The 25,607-nt window shown below is 33.4% G+C and overlaps 3 protein-coding genes across 3 annotated transcripts; 2 read left to right on the forward strand and 1 right to left on the reverse strand.

The window, feature by feature from the left end:
- Positions 1-3,358: 3,358 nt before the first annotated feature.
- LOC128986900 (apolipoprotein D-like) lies at positions 3,359-10,493 on the forward strand. Its single transcript, XM_054407506.1, has 6 exons — positions 3,359-3,519; positions 5,451-5,556; positions 6,957-7,096; positions 8,096-8,187; positions 9,602-9,706; positions 10,172-10,493. The coding sequence occupies exons 1-6, from the start codon at positions 3,515-3,517 to the stop codon at positions 10,297-10,299; spliced, it is 576 nt and encodes a 191-aa protein (XP_054263481.1). The 5' UTR covers positions 3,359-3,514; the 3' UTR covers positions 10,300-10,493.
- A 3,499-nt stretch (positions 10,494-13,992) lies between these two features.
- LOC128987468 (apolipoprotein D-like) lies at positions 13,993-17,863 on the forward strand. Its single transcript, XM_054408327.1, has 6 exons — positions 13,993-14,055; positions 14,943-15,072; positions 16,076-16,215; positions 16,594-16,679; positions 17,149-17,256; positions 17,624-17,863. The coding sequence occupies exons 1-6, from the start codon at positions 14,051-14,053 to the stop codon at positions 17,755-17,757; spliced, it is 603 nt and encodes a 200-aa protein (XP_054264302.1). The 5' UTR covers positions 13,993-14,050; the 3' UTR covers positions 17,758-17,863.
- Positions 17,864-18,725: 862 nt separating this feature from the next.
- LOC128987440 (zinc finger protein 512B-like) lies at positions 18,726-21,862 on the reverse strand. The gene is made up of 3 exons (XM_054408283.1): positions 21,836-21,862; positions 20,110-21,016; positions 18,726-18,828 (listed from the first exon to the last, which is right to left on the reverse strand). Exons 1-2 carry the CDS (start codon positions 21,845-21,847, stop codon positions 20,123-20,125), a joined length of 906 nt encoding a protein of 301 aa, XP_054264258.1. The 5' UTR covers positions 21,848-21,862; the 3' UTR covers positions 18,726-18,828; positions 20,110-20,122.
- Positions 21,863-25,607: the final 3,745 nt, after the last annotated feature.

Consider the following 25,607-nt stretch of genomic DNA (forward strand, 5'->3'; position numbering starts at 1 on the left):
ACTCATCACCATAAATTACTCTAGAAACAATGTGTGTATAGTATTATTAAAATATTTATTGATAAATACCATAAACAAACAAAGTACAATTCAAAATACAAATATGCAATGTATCGTATCTATAATATTAAAACGAAACAGTGTTTTTTTATTTCACGATTCTGAATCAACCAATCGACGGATTTTCATAATTTTTGTGTTGAAAGAAAGATAATTTTAAGAACTAGGGAATGTCGAAGCCATAATTTTAGTTTCGGGTCCCAGTTTTTAGAAATTAAGTTTTAATTTTTAAAAAGTCTAGCAGCCGACGTTAAGATTATAAACTAGCTTTTGGCATAAAATAATTTGCTTAACATAACAGCTGTAAACATTCAGATTTTGTGTCACAAGTTCAGCATTTGGATAAAAATGTAAAGACATACTTAGGGTTGACTTATTTATACTATGTGTAATGCTAATCATTGATACGTTCAATTCTTCTGTAAGAGGATGACAGATTAATGAAATATACATAGTAAAATACTAAAATGTTCAAATTATTTTTTAAAGCAATCTTTGTAATCTTCGATTTGTTTTAGAGCAATATAATTTGTTTTAACTAACAGCTGGTTAAATAACTATGGAAGTATGAGGTTATTTCATTTTTGTCATTGATTATAAGAAATAAGTAAGATTAGTAGAGATAATTAGACCACAGTTTAAACCACAGTTTTAACCAAAATTAATTAAACCACAGTACAAATCGAGGCTCTGTACACGAGTCTTAATAACAAAAAATAAATGCAAATTATTTTACTGTTCCACTTTTCAAGGAAAGATTAGAAAAATAACAAATTTTACATGTTTTAATTCTTTATGGTAGCTTTTTGTTTACAATTAATGTTTGTCTGCTTTAACTTTGTATGGATTAGGCACCGGAAATATTGATGTCATAAAAAGAAGATCAAGAATAATCAGGAATCACGATTTTAAATTACCACCACAATCTCAGCCGAGTTTTATACAAAGATTGAACACAACTTCAACATTGACCTAAGATACTGCAATTAGACCAACCATCCTTTTATGAAATCGTGTTCAGGGTGGTTACGTTTAGGGGTGCCTATCAGCGCCCCCAAACGTGAAAATATCACTTTTATTTCAACTATGAATATATTGTAGTTTAAATAACTAATATGTGAAATTACGATGTACCAGCGACCACTGTGGTCGCTGCGATGTACAGTCGTAGTTCTTTTAGAAATCGTGAGTTCTTTTTTTTTCAAATGAATGTTATTTGAACCAGACAGCTGTTTCAAAACAAACTGTTATTGTTTTTAATTTTCTTTGTTTACACTTATTTATTTAGCAATTAATGCAGTGAAATTGATATAAAGGATAGGTGTGACGATTTATGTGTACTGTGAGTTTTATTGGATATTATCGTTTTATTTTAGGTCTTTTCTATTCAGACCTACTGGAAATTGTGTATAGTAGTTGTATTGTGGTGAAAATAATTATGGAAGAGGCAGGTATGCTATGGAAGATGATATTGTTGACTAAGTCTATACACTTCTCAATTGGTTATTACTCTCTCTACTCTAGGCTACTTATAATCAGTGTGCGTCGGTGCGAATCGGCTGCAAATCTCACTTCAACGCTTCTTACATCGTAAAAATTGCAGAATTGCTGTTTTATTGTAAAATTATCGGATTTAAAATGCATATCTTATAGGCCTATGATGGAATAAAAACATATTTGGTCACACAACATTTGTTTACAAGATGATTTTTCACATTAAAACTGCAAGAAACTTTGTCTTTATATGTGTAAACTAGCTGATCTGAATTCTAGGCCTACACGGTTTTATCTGACTACTGAATTCCCGTACGTAGGACGGGCTAACACCTTGTTAGATATTAATTTTATCTTTGAATTCTTAAGCTAACTATTCAATCCAATTATTTCAGATGGGTACCAACATAATAGGTATGTATTTGATCCCAAATATGAGTAAAGGAGGAGTGTATAATGGTTTGAGATAATCGGCGTGGGGTAGAGGAATTTTATCCCCCTAGAATTTTACCCCCTGAGCAAAACTGACGTCACAAACCAGGGGGTAAAATTCCGGCCGAGAACGTTTGAGTTTCGCAACATCAGTTCGATAAATTAAAGATGGAATTGAATGTAGTTTTTGACGGTTGTGAATTTAATCAGAACACATCAAATTACAACAACTAGAGTTTACGGGCCGGAATTTTACCTCCTTCATGAGGTCAGCTCAAACTATACGGCCCGGATTTTTACCATTGGATTTATACCCCCATCTTTTTACCCCCGGAATTTTACCCCCAGGCCATATATGAGAAAGTAGTTAGAGTAATTGATTTTCTTCAAAATAAATAGTTTTTCTACTGTCGTATCGTTTAAGGTTCATCCGATTATCATTAAAATACACTACTCAGTTTGTTTACATGTATATTAACTAACAGTTGGCCCCAAGAGTCAAATCCCGAAACTCGAATATTAAAATTTAACAGCGAAACCTGTTTACTTAATTGAGATTACATAAATCAAGATACCTAGGCTACTAAAATAATAGAATGTTTACTATTCATTCAAAACTGAAATCAGAAAATAAATTAATCTCAATAATTTATGTATCTACACAGGGGGTAAAATTTAGGGGGTTAAAATGATAATAATACATTAGTTCAATAGGGGAAGGTAATTGTAAACTATCTATAGCATGCACCCCACGTTTTTCGTTTTAAATCTTACAAGTATTTATACTCTCCACATATTTATAAATTATTTTGTACTTTTTAGTGCGTTTAAAAACGTTTTGTTTTTAAAAAAGTTGTTTATTTACATTAACCCTCCTCCTATCCAGGATGTCCTAGATCACCTTGCTTTTCGAGTTCGTCATCTTGGAGTTCCAAGATGGGTGTTTCGCGTTGAGATATACTGCAAGAAATTCTGGTTCATTTTAGTTAATAAACAATGCACGTGTTAGAAATGTGATACATTTGAGAGCTTCTTTTCTTGTTATAAAGTATCGTTACTTCTTACTATTATTGATAACAAATCACTCATTAAGATTTATAATTTGGATCCATTATTACAAGAACATCACGTTTTGATAAAATATGTTTGATTGTTCAATGGCATATTGATTCTTTGACAGTTAATGCTGTTTTATAATTCTTATCATTTCGCTTGACAGTTAAAAGGAGTTTTCAATTTATATTGAGATAGATGTCACTGCTTCGTCATGTTTTGTATGATATTACTCACCATTCTTAGCTATTATCGCATTTCTCTTAAAGAGGTAAGCGAAAATCCAATCAGGTCAATGTAACTTCACTTTGTCTGCAGGTTTGCTGCGGCGGGGGTATTAGTAACACTTGTTAACTTATCTTTACCCGCTCTTGTATTCGTTGTATCACTTATGAAACTGATAAACAGAATTCTCTGTCAATTAAAACTCTTAATCCGTCAACATATTCGTCAGTAGTCTAAGTAACGATTGGACATGAGGTAAGACAAACACTTGAATTAGTAGACTTAAGTTTTTATAAAGTAACAGTTTGTTTAAAATACTTGAACACATTAACATTAAATTAACTAAACTAGATACATGGTCCTTACGACATAATACAGTATTCCAAGAAAACACGAATCAATACAAGAAGTGTTTTTACAATATCAATCTTGATTCTTAAACGTCGAATTCTATCTGTAGGATGAGTTTTGTATGACTGAATTTAAGGTTAAATACGAGTCGCATATCACAGACATAGCATCTTAATTATTGTAATAGTTAACTCATAAACGTTTAAATATACGGAGGTTTTTCTTTTTTTTATGAAAATAAGAATTCTTTTGAAAAAAAGAAGTTGGTGGCGTCTCGTACCTTGCATTTCAGCCACATAGGTTACAAAAGATCTTTTCACCACACTATGATGTTTTTGGCTGTATTACATACGTTAATTGGTGGCTGAAAGTTACGTTTTGCTGGCCATGCCAGCTGTCACCAATTTGGGGACCGAGCAGGTTTTTACAGGCCGGGGCCGCAAAATCAGCTGTCCGCTTACTTACTTAGAACATGAATGCATCTTAAATACACAATCAAAATCCATAGCATTGCAATATAGAATTGTGTTATTGTCACCGTTGCCTAGCAACTATTTATTTTTATTTTGCTGATTCCTCAAATCATTTCTTCACATAACCTGAAAGTTGTAGTTGTGTTGAGTATCAGTGTGCATTATTATAGTGGTGAATAGTGGTTATAGGGTATAGTGTGGTGAAAAATAGCGTTCGTACCACGGACCAAAATGGTTTTGCAGCTCTCGATCGATTTAAGTTCTCGACTACGTCTCGAACTTAAAAACTATCTCGAGCCGGCAAAACCTCATTTTCGGCCCTAGGTACGAAATATACTATTCTTCCCTATCTTTATATTTCTTTGCTATCTATCTTGTTAACGATCTTGTAATCTTTCTTCCCTTATAGCCTACATACTATAAGCATATACTAACCAACACAAGATTTACTTTTGGTATGGTTTGGAGAAAGTATTGTTTTTGAAATACTTTCGAGTATAAATATTTTTATACGTATCAAATTTGGGAACCCCTGAACCCCCCAGAGCTGGAGACCACTTAAATTCCGATTTTGATGAATTTTGGTAGTAGGCACACATCCATAGCATCTCCAGGCGTTTTAAATTCTTTTCAAATCTAGATTTACATAGTCTTTGTCCCATAAAAACCAATACAATAAATGAAAAGTCAGATGGAAAATAAACGGCATAACTTATTTGTATTCAAAGTTTGTATGCAATTTTAATTTAACTCTAAACAAAAATGTTCAAATATCATAGTTAGCCCCACAAACTTACCCATATCATAGGCTAATGGGAGGACGTTTTTGTCAGATTGCTAATACCGTTTGATATCTTTAAGAATGGTGTTAGCAGGATAAAATATAGTTGATCAACCGGGGTCTCGTCCTTCCTTTATTTAGTCCAGATTTAATCTTGTTTCGAAATAGGCAATTTAGCTCTAGTGAATAAATATACTACCTGTATACCGTCGCAAAAAATTTTGTTATAAACACTTGCGTTACAAGAGTTAAGCAATTTTTCATCTCTATGCTAAAACAGAATTATGTGAAGACGATGGCTTCAGCCGTACATTTTTCTTACTCACACATTAAACGAAAGTGTTGTTATCGATTGATATTAAAAATTGCTATTTAGTTTAACATTTTTGACCGCTGGATTAATTTTGATACAACTTTAGGATTCAATACCTTTTTGACCCGTTTTTTTGCTATTGCCCTACCATTGATGTTTTGTGTATGGCTATTTAAAAATAAAAACATCCATACATTAAAACTTTAAATTTACCAGACATAAAATTAACTAACTGCCCAGTTTATAGTACCATTTCGCATACTTGCAGGACCTTTCTGCTGGTATTGTTAACGTTTCTGGCTGGCTCTGAGGCTTGGCTTCACTGGGGGAACTGTCCTGATCTAACACCAAAATTTAACCAGTACCTTAACACGGTAAGTCAAAATAACTCTGATAGTAAAATTTAGGTTAATTCAAGCAAATTACTTCGTTAGATTAGGCTAGGTTTGTTTAGAATTTTATAATCTTGAACTAACCCAATTATTTAAAATTATTCACCTACAGCAAAAGTATTTTACATACAGATTTATTTATTGTTTGAAATATAATTACTCTTGAAATTATTGGATGAAACAAAGTGGGGGTGTCCTCAAACTCAGGTAAAAAAATATGCTAATCTTTTTTACCATAATACTTTTTTTACGAAAACATTAAAAATATGTACCTCGATTTATTTTTTGTGTAGTTCTTTCTAACATACATTTCAATAATTTTTGTTAATAATTTCAATTTAACGTTATTAAGTCAATTTATAACTTTTTTGGTCCTGGTTGTTAAGGTTAAATAATCCATAAATTGTTCACCCTATAATATTTAGACTACTATCAGACTTACTGTAGTTGTTTTGTTTTTGGATATCATTACGAAAGAGAGTATTCCTCTTCGGTCTAAAGAAATGTTACTGTGCTACTAGAAAGCAAACGAGTTGACTTTACTCACCGGGACCGGGTTCATAACGTGTAATTGCGTTTCGTCTCCGTGCCTTTTCGATCGGCTAGCCAGCCTATTGGACAGCCGAATGACTAATCGTTGGTTGGTTCCTTCACCAGGCCCGATAATTTAAACTTATAAAACTATTGATGAGATCAACTTGCCTCTATATAATATAACAAACTACAACTCTTCTTCGAATATATAACAAAATCCTATGAAATGTATCTTAGCGTGAAGTGATGTTTATCTTCCTGTATTATTCCGGTTATTCGCCCTGAAATGTAACTTTGACTAGGCCTACCGTATAGAATCTTGGCAAGTTAGACCTAATGCTGGGATATGTTCTTGGGGTTAATTTATTTTAGACATAAAACTATTTTAAGATAGACCTGGGGATTTATGTTTTTAAGTAAGTGGCGAACATAGTTTTGATTAAGTGGGTGGCCCCCTTTTAACCGATAAGTAGAGTTAAAAGCCCCAAATGTTATCAGCCCAATCTGTTAAAATGAACGATAAGTAAGTTACGATTATTAAGTTTGGTCACAGATTAATTTAAAAGGGAGACAGAGAGTGTAGGAGTAGCGGATGCAACTGTAGACGCAAACTAAAACATAAGGCCAAATCAATTATAAGTTGCGTACACCTAGTGCAACTGAGAGTTTGTTTTCAGTGACAGTCCATATAAATGAAAAAAGCTTTATACATTTGTTGTTGGATACATTTATAGATATCAGAAGGAGTATGCTTTCGAATGCTCAACGCAATATGACTATACCCATAGTACGTTTAGAAGTTAAATATCTTGAAATTTTCATTGTGCTTTCATATCTTGATGTTACAGTACTTCAACGGAACGTGGTACCTTAGATCTGGATACAATAGTGATCCTATACCAGGTTTTGGACGCTGCGGCAACACAAAATTTACCTACAATAGCACATCTAAAACAGCAAAAGTCAAATTCACACATCTTTCGTCTTGGTAGGTTGTTTGAATTTTTTTTCAAAACTAGCTTGTTAAGTAATACTACTATTGACAACATAAAGTATTACTGTATTAATAGAGTGGCAGATTATTAGTAAACATAACCAAGCAACTCGCCCTGAATGTATGTAATACAAAACGAACTTATATTTTTACTAATTATTGTCTACCTTCTACATGGTAGACGGCATTCTTCGGAACACTTTAGGTTCATAAAAATAACCTTGACTTTAATAATAATAACCTTGAATGGAATATACTTGGGGCCTCACTACTACAGCCACTTTTTAGTAAACGTTTTTCTCATAATTTGAACTAGCTAATCAAGCTAAAATAGTAATTACAATTATTTGTTGTAGTATCCGCTATATCCGTGCATTGCAAGAGGCAGAAGAGACCATGTTGGTTTCTTGAAATTGCCGTAAAATGGTTGTTTCATCCTCCATTTAATTTACAAACGAAATTCAGGTGTACCACTTAACTTGAAAACATTCTCTTTTTGTTAAATCCGACTATGAACACTTATTTGGGCTCAGTAGTTTTAACCAAAAACCATAGAGTACACTGCCATCTGGTGGAACACGCTGTAATCACCAAGAATAGGATGACAAGGAGAATATTAAAATTAATGAACTTTGACGACCTGTTGTAGCAGAACAACTGAACTAATTTTAATGATCTTAACAACATTCGACTCGGAATTTAATGTTCTTTAGAAAAGTATCCAAACACGTATTTGTGGGATGCACTGTTTTTTAGTTATAAGTGAAAAAATGAAAAATGAGCGAAATAGGCCTAGGTTTTCGGGCTAATTTTCCTGGGCTACATGTTGTATTACATTTTGTTTACCTGTTTTGACCTTTCAAGTATTTTTGTAAAAACTGTCCTAGTTGAAGCTGGACACCCAGTAGATTGAAAAAAAAATCACCCAAAATGATATATACACCACTAAGACATAGCCTATAATTTAAGGTATATATATGTAGGTATTTACAGGTTGAATCGTTGGGAATCTGTCAATGGAACTGTAACACCATCTCAACCATACACCGATGGAAAAATGATATTGGAAATTCCTAAGAGATGGGGTGAGTAGCAAACGCCTTCATTAATGACTGCATACACTATCAGTTTTACTCAAACGACACTGTATTATTTGATAAAACCACTACCGCAGCAATCCTGCTAAGCGAATTTCCATGTGTATATATATACAGGGTGTTGAAAATGTCTGGAACCAACATTATATCTGGTGAGTGGTTAAAGAAAAACAACTGATATTTTGGGTACGGATATACTATGGTTTTACTTATCTTTTAGTGCCTTATGAAAATTTTTACCACTTATAGGGAACGTCCTGTGGAGGATGCAGTAAAAAGTTTTAATGGAAGCCTATGGTAAATGATACATCATTTTAAAGGCCATCTTTTTCTGAGTAAGGAGCCACAAGTTTCATCTCAAAAGGACCACCCTAGCAAAAATGGCGACTGTTTGAAATTTAAAAAAATCACATAGGGAACAGAATTTTTAAATTTCAAACAGTCGCCATTTTTGCTAGGGTGGTCCTTTTGAGATAAAACTTGTCGCTCCTTACTCAGAAAAAAATGGCCTTTAAAATTATGTATCATTTACCATAGGCTTCCATTAAAACCTTTTACTGCATCCTCCACAGGACGTTCCCTATAAGTGGTAAAAATTGTCATAAGGCACCAAAAGATAGGTAAAACCATAGTATATCCGTACACAAAATATCAGTTGTTTTTCTTTAACCACTCACCAGATATAATGTTGGTTCCAGACATTTTCAACACCCTGTATATATATTATTACCAAACTGTATCCTGGTAAAAAATCAAATAATAATACCATATAATTAGCTCTCTTGGATTTGTAAACATTGTACATTTATCCAGCTTTGAAAAACAGATATGTATTTTAAAGACTAATCAAAACAGCCTAATAATATCGCTAAGTCCCATGAGTCAGCGTCCTCCTCCTCAGGTACAGCAGTCACTATTATATCACAGAATGAAATTGTTTAGTTGAAACAGCTGTTAAGACTCATTATTCCATTTAAATATAAATACTCATAACGTTAACATGGGGAAACTCCAGAGCCACTGGGGCGGAGACGATTGGACGGATTAAGAAATGGATGGTGTTAACCATATTCCATGAAATTCTACACGTATGTACCAAGTTTCGTGGCAATCGGTCCAAACGGTTTCGGAGTCCATTGCGTTAAAATATACAAACTTCCTCTTTTATAAATATAGATTATTATATTATATATTTTATTTTATATTATATATTATTATGGGTTTCCGTAGTCTGTACCCAAGGGCTGTGATGTGGACGGGCTTATTATGCAAGGTTAAAAGAAGCCGCCAATCTCTAATCTATGCATATATATATTAATATAATATGTATATAAATTAAAACTCCACATATTTTGCCTTTTATAAATATGTAAGTAACAAATGAATATGTTTGTCTCTACAGGATTCTGGGACGAAACGATGCCCTATTGGGTGCTGACCGGATATTATTACATCGATTATACGGTTGTCTACAGTTGCAAAAACGTGCTATTCAACTTTCACTACCGTGAGTATATTATTAGCATTATCTTTTGAGATGGAGACTCCACCAATGTGTGTATTTTAATCCAAATATTATTTAAGGATGAGTGAAGTATAGTATTATATTATTAATTTTCTTGTGACATGCTAGTTTTGTTCCTATAACACTTATACATTCGTTGCCGATGATTAATTTCTAGTACAAATTTCACAAATTTATTAATAAAACTTATTTAAATGTGTTAATTGAGATTAGATAATTAATAAGCTAGAACCATTCACTAGCCCAGTTTTTGAGCCATCAATAAGCCAAATTTTCTCAGTACGACCTTTTGATCACTAGGCGAGCACTATCACTGTACTACACAGCTGTATAGGATAAAGCCTAGATATTATAGAATTTACTTTACACATTTCAGGTACCTACCAAACGTAATTATTTTCATGTTTTATGTATACCTAGCTTTATGATTGATATTTTTTGTTACAGATAGCGCCCGGGTTTTATCTCGTTCACCCGATACAGATTTGAGTAATGTTGATGACATTTTGAAATCTTTCAACCTAGATCCCAGAAAATTCGTGACGTACGACCAAAGTAATTGCACTAATCATTAGGAAACCAATTTTGTAAACATCTATTGAAGAAAATGTTAAAAATGTTATCATTTCAACGTTATGAAACAAGATGTTGGGTTTTAACTTTGTCAGTGTATGGTAAAAATAATGCAAAAAATATGACAAAGATTAGTTAACTATCTTAATTCCTATTAATCGTGCTTGAATAAAAATTTGATAAAAAATCTAGAAAATGTATGACTCAGACCTAATTTGCTCCCTTTAACATTCCAATGTGTATGATAATCTTGGTTTAAAATATATTTGTTAAAAGATATTCAAAATTCTGAAGCATGAAATGCATCGAACCTAACTATTGCATACGAATCTAGGGAGTGGAAAATCTGTTTGATGAACAATAAATATATAATGCATATGATGTCTTAAACTCTTAAGGCTCAATATCATGTTAGCAGCATTCTATCCCCTCTAGTTTTTCTAATTTTAATCTCAATATTTACACGAATCTAAGTAGGAACTGCAATAGTTAAAATATAGTTTCTTTTGTTATAAATTACATATCAAATAACTGGTTTATTAGCCTTAGTCATCGCCATCACTCTAGAACCATTGTATGTACAGTATTGTTAAAATATTTATGGATAAAATACCATAAACAATCAAAGTACAACTCAAAATACAAATATGCAATGTATCGTATTAGATTTAAATTTTGATCCATAAATTCATAAACTTACTATTCAATTTATTTATTTCCGATGGGTACCAACATATTAGGTACGTATTTTAACTCAAATATGAGTGAAGGATGAGTGTAGAATGGTGTGAGATGATCTGTGCAGCTTTGTTACTGACTAAGATAAACTGTTTCATTAGTCAGGATCATTTATTTATTTATTTAGCCCAGTGATCAGGAACAGCTGGGTCCAGTTTTGAACCACCAAAAAGCTACTGAATTTTCTCAGGATCGAAGATCGAACTGGTGAACTTGACATTGCTAGGTGAGCACTAAAGGCAAACACCTCTGAAACTTGTTAGTAAAAATGTATTACGCGAAGATTTAATCAATATAAAAAATAAAAATGTTACTTTACCTTATCTTATTTTAGCAACGCAGTCCAAAAATATTCAAGAAGTAAATTCTTGAACATATATCTAATTTTTCTACCAATTGCTAGAGGAGCAATCATCGAGACCCGAACATACGATTTTTCACTTTCATATATATATATAATTATGCCTTTGGATAGTTAAATGAATCTTTCACAAGGCGTGGCAGGAAGTAGAATTTTTAATTCGGGTTTTGTAACCCTCCAAACAGATTGCGAGCTGGGCTTTAGTGATAAAGCTCGGGGCTTCGAAGCCCAAGGTCCCGGGTTCTAATCCCATCAATCACCAATGGATTTTAAAAGTTTCAATGCTGCGACACCTCTAAACCTAGCCTAAAGCTAAAGTAATATAAAAAAACAATTCCAATTATGGTTATTTATACAAAAGCACACTAGAACAAAAGACATTTTTAATTGAACTTCTAACTGGCTGCAGAAGCGTTTGCCATTCATCAAAGGCAGTTGTCCCAGCTGTTCAGATGACGTAATCTCAGGCAGGAAGCTGCAGAACATCTTCGACGGTTATGATTGTATGGAAATGCCAACCAGGCTGGATCCAGATCCAACATATGTTGTACAGCTTGTCTATTAGTTGTATCTGGTTGATAATTAATTGCGGTTTAAGTGTTTTAATTGACACTTTTGTTTATCACAGTATTTCCTTTAAGTGTTTAAGTAACATAAGAACAAGCCGGAAAGCAATAAAATCATAGAATTATCAGTGACATTAGAGAAACCACTAACTGCTATTTCTTCATCAACTAAAATTCCTTTTTACTGCCAATCAAGTTGGCAACAATAATTCAAGGTATTTTCTTTCATTAAGGTATTGTTGACTTAAAATTAATTGTTGAACTTTAAATTGTAGCTTATCTATGAATATACCTTGATTGATAAGGGTCAGTTTTAATTCGTGTGATACGATTTACCGGCAGCGTGGCTTGGGTAGGCACGTAAATACATTAAACAGATTAAATAATCTTAGTGAATTCTGCAAAATCTCCAAGAGGAAGATTTAAACCAATTTCAATTTACGGAATTAGCTGTAGTTGTTATTAATTCAATTCAGACCAAGTGGATTCATGCGCCAAAGGTTTCCAAACTTGTTACCGAAGGAAAAAATAATATATCAATATAGACATACTCTCTTACCCCAAAAATATTATGTTTGTTTAATACAGCAATTAAGTGAAGAAAACAACTATTCAAACTGAAATTGTAATGTCAAAAATTGTGTCTTTTCTTGTACGTTTTTTGGGAATCGGATTGTGCTGAAATTTGGCGTAATGATAGCTTCAGCTATCACAAAAGACCATTAGCTCATACACTTAGCATATAGGCCTATTTTTTCCTCAAAAATTCTATCGGGTGCCACCCCAGTGGCTCTGGAGTTTTCCACCTTATCCTTATAAGTATTCATATTTTTAAAAGAAATTAAATAATATTTTCAGATGTTTCAACTAAACAAGTTCATTTTATGAATTTCAATAGGATTAATTAAAAAAGTTACAAGGTTTACCAACAGGGTGCAGCACTATTATTTTGACGTCAACAGCAAATTTTAACTGAACATAAAAAAACTGCGATACCTAATGACAACTGTCAAAACAGGGTCAACATAGGGTGTTCGATGAAGATTATGGCAAATCGTTTGCATAAGTTGTTTATTGAAAACTTGGGGCAGAGCAAGCGTACTTGGAGCAGCTTGCATTAAGAGTCAGTATACAACAATGGTTATAGAATCTTACTTATTTCCTATAATTGATAACAAATCTTAGAGTAGATAAACTTACCTCGTATTTCTATAAAAAAATTTTATATAACGACATATACTTAATCACAAATTTACAATTTTAGAGTGAAACATAAATAACTGATTTAGAGCAGCTAGTTTTTAATTGTGTAAATTTAAATAATCAGTCATCTCCTTACGGTATAAATGAATGTATCAATCATTATACCATTAAAAATAGTAGGAATAATAAAACATTTCGTAGACAATCTTTATCTAAATTAAGAATTTGTGTCACTCTGATTGTATGGCAACTGTTACGTTAAACAAATGTATATCCCAAAAGCTAACCTAGAATATTAGTGTCGGCTGCTAGATCTTAAATACAAATAAGTTATTCAAATTCAAATTCTATCTCCGACAATCTCTTTCTCGCAAAGTTATCTAACTTTATTAGAAGAATGTGAAAATCTGTCTCGTGGTAATTCAGAATATTCCAATAAAAATAAACCAACATGTTTGGATAAAAACATCTTTCATAACCAACACAGTAAAATACTATTGCCGACAATATTTTAATAGATCAAGATTGAAATAATATTTTACAGTTAGGTATCTTTTGAGTTTGTCCAAGTAGGTTATGTCTCGTTTTAGTGTGTAATTATATCTGACTCATTCCAGTTCCTAATTGATTTAAGTTTTTTTTTTTTACAATAAAGGATGAACTTAATTTACTCGAACCAGCAATTATACATTTGAATAGTTTATCGTCAACTTAAATATTTAAAGCATTTTACTTAAACTGTCGAGTGATAGTAAAATCTTCTAGTGTTCTTATTTCATAAATGATTTATAAACATGGCCTTGGTAAAGCTTTTGAGATATTGAAGATATTCTAAGTTTGACAGTTTTATCTGTAAAATTTTTATCATTGTTGTATTGCTTCAACATGAGGTAAGAGTAGTGTTAGCAATTTGCAATAATATCCGTAACTGTTTAACGTTGGGTTATTTTCCCACTAAACTTTGCACAATCAATAAATTGCTTTGCAACTTACACATTGATTTCAGAATCGGTTGTGTTAGCTTATTATATTAGTAGTAGGCCTACAGTATTATATCTGAAAATATTTTATTAAGTTCTACAATTAATTTTAAACATATTTAGGATTGAATGAAATAATTTTATTTCTTTGTAACAGTTTGCCTGTATGACAAAAAATACAGTTGCATATTCAAATTTGGTAAAAGTATTGAAAAAATTAGTTCAACCACATACATAATTTGAAATAGTTTATCCCTCACGATGTTAGTATGGTTTTGAACCAGTTTTAAAATGTTTGGGTTTTTCAGGACTTAATTTAAAAAATAGTATGATTTTAAATTAAAGAACAAAACAATTTGTGTAATTAGGACAGAAGTTTATTATTACGAGTTCAAAATACAGTATGCCACTCGTTATTTGTTTAGTTTCCTATTACTTGCCCATTTTAGAAACGAAAGTTTTGAAAATTGCTGTAGATTAAAAAAACTGTTTTGTTAAATAGTTGTCGGATGTAAAAATTTCGCTGGATCCATTATAGAACACAACCTTACCAAGGCGCCACTAGAAAAACTTTACCTAACCATCTCAAGATCAATGGGACAGAAGTCTAATTGATTTTTAATGTTAAAGAAAGTCAAATGTTGTGACTGAAATACTGCTTTTGGTGACGTCAAAGAAACAGTTAGAATATTGTTTACAACACAAGTAAAGCAACCAGTTTCTATAAGAGATTTTTAACCAACTTCGTGGGACACCCTGTATAATATATCGTAGTTAACCCTCAATGGCGTTTTCAGGGCGTTGACGTTAGAAACTTGTCTACCATTGCTGATGATTTTGGTCCATACAGAAGCTTGGTTTATATCTTGGCCAGAGTGGGGCCGATGTCCCTACATGGATGTCAGTAACAAATTCAATCCTAAACAGGTATGTAAGCAAAGATATGCTCAAATCTAGCTGGGATGTTCAACGTTTTTAATAAAAATAGCAAAGGCATAAGCACACTGGTGCATATCCCAATAGCTTGACATTAAATTTGAATAACCTATTAGTTTTATTGTTAGAATGACTGAGCAGAGAGCTTTTCCATGGTGAAATCACAAATATTGTAATTACTTTTTGAACCGAAGTTTTTACAGAATTTTGAGTTATGCAATTTTGTAATTAAAGGATCTCGTAGCATACAAGGTTTTAACCAAACCAGTTTCATCCTATTAGCGAATATATGGGTTTCCCGATGTATAGGTTGTATAGAACAACCACCATCCAAATTCCATCAAAGTCGGACTATTAGAGAAGTATGTACACATATACTCATACAGTGATTAAATTGAAAACCACTTCCTTAGGTTCAAGGGAACCCAAAACCCGAACTCGAAAGTTTTACGGAAACAATATTATTTTGTACTCTATAAGAAAAACTATTATTTTGTACTCTAGGTGGAAAAACTAAAAATGAATCGAATCGTATGTGCCGTACGTGTCGTGTGTCGTGTGTGTCGTATGTCTCGTACGTGTGGTTTAGTTGGTTAAATCTTTAACACAATGTTTGCGAAAATAAAAATGTATTTCCCGGCAAAATATTCTAAAAATCTCACACTCGATCCGAAAATAATTCATAAAAACATTTCTTTCGTAACTGGACCTAACAATACTTGGTTGTTAAGAAATACTGACATAAGATACAGTTGATATTAGTTAGCAACAAAGCTTAAAAATGCATCATGTATATATATTCCTTGTTGGTAAACGATTAAATAGTGCCCTGTCTTGTAATATTACAAATACGTTGGGAGCATGGGACTTCGCGGTCCTTGAGGTCCCTGTTTCAAATCCCACCAATCACCAATGGATTTTATCTAAGTGATAATGCAGCAACCTCTAGGTCCAGCCTGAAGTATTGTAGAAAATGATACCTCTGTTTTTACAGTATTTCGATGGCACGTGGTACCTAAGAAAAGCTTACAACAACGAGTTTCTAGATGGAAGAGGACGATGCAGCTTCTCCAAATATTCCAACGACAAAACGTCGGGTTTGACGAAAGTTAAATTCCAACATTGGTCTATTTGGTTAGTATAAGACTTAACCACATTGGTCTATTTGGTTAGTATGGACTATACTAACTTTGGTCTATTGAGATCATACAATCATTGGTCTATTTGGTTGATATAATTATTTTTTTATATACCTATCATACAACTTTAAACATTATGAACCGCTGTAAATACCTACTTCGTTGTAGGCCTAATCTTAAATGTTAGTTTCATTTAGTTGCAATTAGTTTCATCTTCCACAACGTCATCTCCAGGCGTCGACGGATGTTTAAATTGCTCAAGGTGTCAGAAAATGTATCTTGTTCTTTATTATAGACATTTAATAAACGTAAACCTGTAACTAAATTAAAACCCAACGACAATTTTAGTCAAAATAAATTTGATAAATTGCAGGAAGAACGACTGGGCTTCTGAAAACGCTACACTGTCACGTGCAGAGAGTGACGCGAAATTTCTACTCAAGTTCCACGACAAATTCGGTGAGTTTAGAATATTAGCTATATAGGCAGCGGCAAGACAAAAGTGGCAACACCGCAATTCCGGCCTACCGAAACAGCTGTTGCACTAACTCATATTGGAGAACCTGCGCAGTATTTATGTTTACCAATTTGTTACCATGACAACAGGCCGACCGGTGCAACGTTGCCATACACAAAGGCCACAGTGCTGTTTATAGAGTTTTATCTTAACACCGCTAGATCAGTGTGGTTTTCAAGAGATATACTTGGATAGGTCTAGGATAAGAATTTTATCGTTTTGTGAATTTCGATTGCTTCATCATTTGTGTGTGAAATTGGCCATTATACTTTGTATTTAATTTATGCTAAGACCTTTTCTATGGACTCTTCTCTAAAATTTTGGACGAATTTTCCCATACTCAATACCCAAATATTACTATTACTTTGATTATTTTTTCCAATTTAATTAAAGAAACTTTCAATGTTTTAGGTTTCCTGGATGAAACCTTACCTTACTGGATCGTGGAAGTTGACGCCAAATACGAAAAGTACAGCATTGCTTACAGCTGTGAAAACGTCTTTCTTTTCTTCCACCAATGTAAGTATATATTTATACGAAAGTGTCATCCATTAAAACATGTGTGTAACATTTGAGCAGAAAAATACTTCTTGTTCATCAATTTTACCTCACTTCTCGTCGTGAATTTGAAAGTTCCTCTGTTAATTTTATTGAACGTGCTCTATACTAAATAAACTAAATAAATACAAAATTATCTGATGAGCAGTTCATAACTTCATCAATTGTATTTTAATCCGAAATTTAGGTTTTATTTTATGCAGACGATAACGTCTGACAAACCTCAGCTGTTGAGTTGAAGGTAGGGACTAATGGAGAAAATTGATCTTCCCCTAAACCTCCTGAATTCTGTGGACGAAGTACAAACTGTAATAATTATTTTTTGCAGACAGCAGCTGGGTAATGACCCGAGATCCAAGTTCAGATATCAAGTATATTGATGAGAGACTGCGCTATCACACGCTGGACCCGAGCTTGTTCGTCGAAATCGATCAATCGAGATGTCCGCCTGAATCTGCGTAGTAATAATTGCACCGATATTAGAGTGTTCTAATAAAACTTGTATGTGCTACAATCGTGTATTTTATTTTTACAGGAACAATAATGAATAAATTTTTGATTAAAATTATATAGGGGTTTATTGTACTGTGTCAATATCTATTTTCCGTCGACAGAATCGTAAGCAAATATTCGAGTAGAGAGTTAACAGATTTTTAGTAAGTTCGCTCGAAAACAGCAAACTATATTCGACGTGATAAAAAGTTATTCCCACGACCGAATCTCTAACCAAGGAAATTGCTTGATAAAATCTTCTGACAGCTTCATTTTACCTTCTTACTCCGATTATATTGTACTAGCAGCAAACCCCGGCTTAAAAAACCCGGGCTTTTACCTGGGCTTTTTTTGCCCGGGTAAAATTATACAATGTACAATGTACATTGTACAAGGCAGTGGTTATAGAATTAGTTTTTTTCAGTTTTCATAGATATACAAATATCTTGGTACCATTAAATCTAGAAATATGTTAAATATTCTTTGTAGCACACAATTCCTTAATTTGCAACTGAAATATTAACATCAGTTAAATTATCAAGCTGATCATAATGTAAACAAATATGTTCTTCATAAGGATAACATAGGAACTTTAAAAGCCACTGGGGCAGAAACCATGGGACTTTTTCAAAAAATGTATGGCCAGTTTGCAAATCTACACACCTAGACAAACATTTTGGTATATAATATGTGGGGTTAAATCTTAAAACAAAAAAGCCTTATTGTTCCCAAAGTTTCATGTAGCGTTAATAATATAGATAGACGGATAGTTACTTAACGAATACCTCATATTATCTGCGTATCGATTGAAAAAAAGCTACTGAAGCAAACGCCATTTTTAAAGTATTGGATGGAATTAATTTTCAGGTTTTAGCTTAACAGGTCTAAATTAGTTAATAAATAATAATTTTAAGCTGTTCGGAAAAAATATAAATCAGTAAATATAAAAGATATATTTATTTATAAAAAAATATATAAATGTACAATATGTAGATACTAAACAATGAGATGGCTTCAATCTGGACTAGACAATCGTTCCTCCTGAAACAGACAATTCATTTTGTTAGATTAAGATACGAAAAACTTAAAATATTTAGTTACTATTGCCTTATCAAATTGGCTTGTAATAAGACTTAAAAAATATTTTTGAGACGAAATTTTCAATTAATCGAAATCAGTTGTATTCCTCAAAAACATAATGTCATTATAGTATATACCTTGATGGTCTAACTACATAATAATATTTTGTTTTAAAAATCCGTTTACGTCCTCTGTAAATAATGTAAAGTTCATAATTCATTCGTTTCGTAGATTACTTTAAATACAGTATAAAAAATATAAACCTAAAATGTAAATCAGCTGTTATAAAGTTTAGTAAGTCAGATGGAAACGTTACCAAAACCATTACTCACACTGAGAAACAATAAAAAAATATTAAGTTTCCATTGGTTTTTAAGTTTAAAAATTACATTTGAATAAAGTTGTGCAACTGCCATAAAAATATGCCAAGAAATTTATACCTACTAAATTGTATAAATGATCTATTTGTAAATGGAGAGTTGGTGAAAACTGTATCCCTTATCCTTCATTTGATCGTCTGTAAAATTTTAAAATCAATTCTGTTCAATGTAATTCTACGCCACACTGTTTCAACGAACTTCCCACTCAAAGATCAGAATTCAGAATATTACAGAATACAGATCAGAATACAGATTTAGTACAGAATACAGCTGTTTGACGCCAGCTTAATCAAAAGGGGTTTCATTACGTACTACAGGACACCAACCAGCTGATTATGAAAAAGTGATTATAAACAAAAACATAACCTCTATTAGATGTTATGAGTAGTGATTTTTAGTCCTTTAGTCGGTGGAAATGTTTAAGGATTTGTACAGATTGTTTTGTTTAGTTAGTTAAAAGTAGTGTGGCGTAAAATATCGTAGTCACACTTCCAAAATGTGTTTACCTTACTCGAATGATAATCCCGCACTTTGACTTCGTTTCGCACGGCAACGACCACACTCGTCCGGGAAACACTCATTTTCAGGACTATTAACGTAATTACTCTCATGTAATAATCAAAAGACAGGCTAAACTACAATGATTAAAATGTAGTGTAGTTAATATAGTTTTAGGACCAAGCTGATCAAGTGAGCGCAGGAATTCGATCCCCAAGCTGCTGAGTTATATCCCGCTGACCAATGTATTTTACCTAAGTAATCCTGCAACCTCTAGGTCTAGTAATGTGAAAAGAAAAGATCGAGGGCTAGCGTCCTATATTTTTAAGAGAAAAACAGTTTATGGAATAATTATTATACTCACCCTCTCCTTCAGTCTACCACGAGTGGTCTGCTAGGTTGAGGGAGCTGTGTAGGGAGCCACTGTATGTTGAGCCACTGTGGGTTGAGCCACCGTATAGGGAGCCACCGTGTAGTGAGCCACTGTAAAGTGAGCCACCGTACAGGGAGCCACCGTGTAAAGAGCCACCATATCCTCCAACGTTCAAGGTTGTAGCGGGAAGTGACGAAACAGACGCTTGGCCAAGATTTCCAACGAAAAGAGACTTGTGAATAATAGGTTGCGGTACAGAAACAGCTACGTGCTTATAAACAGGAACAGGGTGTGGTACAGGAACAGCTACGTTCTTATACACAGGAACTGCAACGGGTTTGGGAACAGGTACCGCAACTGGTCTCGGAACGGGAACGGCTACCGGGTGTGGAACAGCGTAAGGAACTGGTTTATCAACGGGAACGGCGACAGGCTTCTCGACGGGAACGGCTACTGGATGAGGAACTGGAACGGGGTAGGGACGATCCACGGGGACTTGTACAGGGTGAGGAACTGGTACCGCGACTGTTCTCTCGACAGTGACAGGGTACGGTTGGGCGACTGGAACTGCGATCCTGTTTGTAACAGTGATGTGACGGGAGATGATTGAAGGGGCTCCAACTGAACTGGAGCCTATGAGGCTAGGAGATCCAACAAAAGACCCTAGAGCGAGGCTAGGAGATGCAACGGCACCCGAAGATCCCAAAGCGAGGCTAGATGTGTCCACGGCACTGGATGAACCAATGGGAAGGCTAGATCCAAGACTATTGAGGCTGGCTGAACCATATCCTCCACCGTAGCCCAAACTGGCTCCGTATAAACCTCTCTTGTCCTTATTGGCAATCTTCGTTTCTTTGGCAGAAACAAGAGTCGTGACAAAGAGAACAACGAAGAGTGCCTGGAACAAAAAAAATGTATTATTATATTTTTGAACCAAACGAATGCAAAAGTAGGATTACAAATTTCAAGTAGGCTACTTTTGAAAAATATAGACCTATGCAGGCCCTACATATAACAACAATGTATAGGAATGAACATCAAATACTGTATTTAAATTCAAACCACAATTGAAACGCATACGTGTGGTATTTGTTATTAATGAAGATAATTTTATTGACTTTTGCATACTGAATCAGACATCTTATCTACATGGACCAGCCGTTGAATTTTTTTTTTAACACAGTTGGATAAACTATCTCTGAATGATTGATTCTAAAATTATATTGTCTACATTTTTTCAGAGATAGTTGAAGTGACTTGAAAGATGTTCTCACAAAAAGTCTGTCAACTATCAGTTTTACTTGCTTAAAAAGATTACCTATTTAACTAAACAGAAATAAGTAAATGTCTCATTCCTATCTTACTAACTACTTATGTTTCATAAACTCGTTTGTATATTGTTTAAAATTTGACTGGAAGTAATTCAATTGAAGTCATTCAACTGTTAATTACAATTTCAAATATTAAAACATTACTGGATCTTTAAAAGCACCCTCTAGAAATAAAACATAAAACCTACCGGAGCGGTGCCTTAGGAAATGAATCTTTAGTTACGTATTCGTAAATGACACAGTCGTCAAAATCTGTTAAGTATGTCAAAAAAGGGAAACAGAGAAAAAGTGTGTGTACTTAAAAGATTTTAAAAACAAAATTCTCTAAATAAATAAACATCCAAGCATTTCAGTCTTAGTTGACCATGTCTAGAGATAAGACTTACCCGGGAGTCCATGGTGTTATGTGAGATGTCCCAAGCTTCAGTTGTATATATAAGGCAGCCAGGGCAGGGCTCCGTCGTGTAGTGAATCTTGATGACATTTACTCGAGAAGAGCTTTAAAAGGTGGCTAAATGAACACCAGTTTGATCGTAACATTAGAGATTCTTACACTTTTAACATGTTAGACTATATCTGTAAAATCTGAAACTGGGGATACTACAATTTGAAAGTTAACAAATGTAGAAGATTTTTGAACGTTTTCCGTATTTGGGAAAACGTAAGATTTTATGGGAACCGGATTCAGTTGTAGAGGAACAATTTCTTAAGATTTTTCATGTAAATGTGATATGATTATTAAATTATCTGTACAAAATTGTTTATCATACATTAGCTGTTGGGGACATTATCGTTTCTTTGTCATAATGTTATATTTTGTTCTCATGTTTGCAGATTTTATTCCATATCGATAAGCTGTGTGGGTTATGAACTATGAAAATTTTCACACATATTTTTTATTATTTTTATTTTAAAACGAAAGTACCCACAGGCTTCACTCCGTTTGACTTCATAAGTAGGCATATTAATAAAACTATTGATTGGTTAAGTTAGGCTGAAATAAAAAAGAATACAGTAATACCATTGGTAATACAAACAAATAAGTACAGCTGGGGTATTTTTAACATTAGGTATCTGGAGAGTTCACTTTAGAAATGAATTACGACCTTAAAGGGCGAAATGAAATAATGAATAGTTTTGCGCAAGGTTTCTCGTAATGGCGAACATTTTAAGTATGTTTTATGGGGGTGTGACTTGTATTTTTCTCAAAAGTTCATGGGTACTTTGGGATTTATATATGGATTTCACCTTTTCATGAACATTTCCATGAACACTTAAAATGAAAACTTTGGTTTTTGGTGTACATTTAAACAAATGTTAACGTTTTAATCACTTTTTTCAACCTACAAATTTAAAATAATTCGTGTAGATACATTGTTAGTGTAGATAATATTAAAACTTTCCTCTATTTCCCCCCCATCATACATATTTTCCAAAATCAACGATATTTTCCTCATCAAACTATATTTACATTCATCTAAATCTTTCCAAAACAATTTTCCCTTCATCAACAATATTTCATATAATCAAAAATAACAATTGTGGTTTCCTTAGCAATAATATTTCCCTCATCCATCATAATTCCCATAACCAACAATATTTCCCCCAAAGTTATCATTAACTATATCAATCCCCTCATTAACTATATTTTTCGTCAACAGCCTTCCTTTATCAACCACATTTTTCTTCGAGGACTATGTTTTTCCTAAACAAATTATATTTTTTCTTATCACCTCCTGAACTAGATTTTCCCTCGACAATTAGACTTTCCCTAAACTACATTTTTCACCTATATTTTCCTTTATACATTTTATTCAACAACCATACTATCATTCAACTCAATTTGCCCTCCTTTAAGACAGAAACCACCGGAAGATGCGATTGAAGCGGTCACATTCCACGATCCCGGACAACAACCAAATATGGCGACTACATCTCGACCTGTTACCGTTCTCATCATGGGACTACAGCTATTGTATCATCTTGTTGAATAATACTATTGAATGCGAATCGATTAGATAATGGCCATTGTTTTATCACGATTGGGGAAATCTGGGAGGGTATTCAATTGTTGAGGTAAAATCATTACTTAAAGGATCTTACAAAGTGTCAATCTGTGCCATATCTTAGTGTGATGATTCATTCCCTAATCCACCTCTTGAGGGAGATATCCACAAGATATACTATTTCAGCTTCGAGTATTTTAGATAAGAACTGAATTACAAAGTGAACTCTAAAGAATTACCCGCCATTTTACTGCTTGTCATTGATTTATTGGCTTCTATGGAATTACAACCTCATAAATGTCATATTATACATAAAGTTAACAGTTATATTTGTTATCATCATAAATGTTATACATTACCTTAAACTACTGCTATAAGTACACTTTTCACTCCCGTATTAAGTTGTGGTCAGTTCATTAAAAAAAAATTTACTTTGGTAATTTTAGCCACTAACCTACTTTGTTAAATTACTTATTTCTGTTGTCCAAACCAACCTTTACCAAGTCAAAATTATAGTATACCCCCACTGTATTTCTAGAACATAGTTTATATCATAAAGTATTAAGAATTAGATAAAAAAGAATTTCGTCAGCTCTGTCAGTTGTAAATCATTCTAGTATGTTCCAGCCGAACATAAAATTGGCTACAGCTATGTCATAAATTAGATTTTTTATAGGGACACAGACACACTGAATGCAAATTTCAAAACGAAGACGAGTAAACGGATGAGTGAACGAGATGAAAACTTTGTTACCTAGAAAGATCGACTTACTTTTTAGTTTTGACTATTGAAACAACCGGACATTCCATCCCCATGTTAAGGTCATACCAGTTTCAAAATCAAAATCGTCGTAGTTGACGTGAGACCCTGACAGATTGGGCTGATCTAAATTACTAATTTTAGTCGAATACTCGAATTTGTTTACCAAATCAAACTAATGAAATGACTTACATTGGGCTATATCAACTGTTGAGACTCATCAAGTTGGTGAGAAACAAAATATTACTTAAGGTGGACAATAGAATTAAGGACACTAGTGCATTCTGTAATTGGCTCACACAACTATGTGTTTTATACAGGATGAGGCAATGAGAACGTTACAATTTGTTTTACCTGTCACATGTTAATTGCAACAATGAATGCTCAGCTGTGCTTAAAACATCAATTAAACTATGCCATTTTAGTAAATATTATGCCTAAAGTTATTAACACTGAGATTTTGATGTGGAAACCTATTTTAAAAATAAGTGATTATTGTGCAAAAACCCAGAGATTGTTTGGACCACATTCCATCCTTGGTCAACATGGCACTGTATCAGATTGAAAAACAATGGTGAAATGGGTAAAATTATTTAGGATAATCGCTTGAACAAAAAAAAAAATCGGTGGGTGCCGCAAAACTCATTGTACACCAGCAAATGTTAAAAGAATATGAGTCCCAGTAACTCAAAGTCCGAAGAGGAGGCCAGGAAGCTTTTGTTGTTGAAAGCTTTACGTTGGCTAGTATGTGTTGTTCTAATAAGCTACTTGACGTTCTAGGTTTTTCAAAGTCACCCCACAGATTGTCACCCTTGAACCGAAGCTAAGGATAGTCCAAAAACTAATGTGATTCCTGAAGAAGTGCTGGAGGAGTATTTGATGGTGTTTCAAGTGGCTAAAAAGGAATGTCAAGTAGGACAATGAAGTCACTTGTAGGATTTTTTTATCAAGAAATGGAAAAATGACTTTGTTAAGTTAAAATGGCAAAAGATAAGCTGTGTTTTGGTGTGCTATTTATATCCATAGAGTGAATATTATTGAGTTTGTAATGTTTATAAATTGGGGCGCTTTCATTGCCCCACCCTGTATAACAAATTGCGACTGTTTAGTCTCATATAGATGGGATGTCTACTTCAGTATCTAGTCAATGCTCCAACACATATTTCTAACTATTATATTTCATCCAAACAAAACAGTGTAAATTTTGTTTTACCAGAATTTGACTTTTGACTTTTTATTAGGTTTCCCAAGGCTCGAACCCTGGTACGGTCACATTGTAAGGACGGCAATGTTGCGCGTCTTGCGGTCAGACGCTTTCACATTTGATTTATCATCTCAGCTGGTTCTTCTTCTGGACCAGTTACCCTGTTGTGTAACCATGGTAACCCCGTC

The sequence above is a fragment of the Macrosteles quadrilineatus genome, unplaced genomic scaffold, assembly GCF_028750875.1.
Source record: "Macrosteles quadrilineatus isolate MER2022 unplaced genomic scaffold, UCM_ALF_1.0 Scaffold_2__2_contigs__length_208266976, whole genome shotgun sequence".
Taxonomy (NCBI): domain Eukaryota; kingdom Metazoa; phylum Arthropoda; class Insecta; order Hemiptera; family Cicadellidae; genus Macrosteles; species Macrosteles quadrilineatus.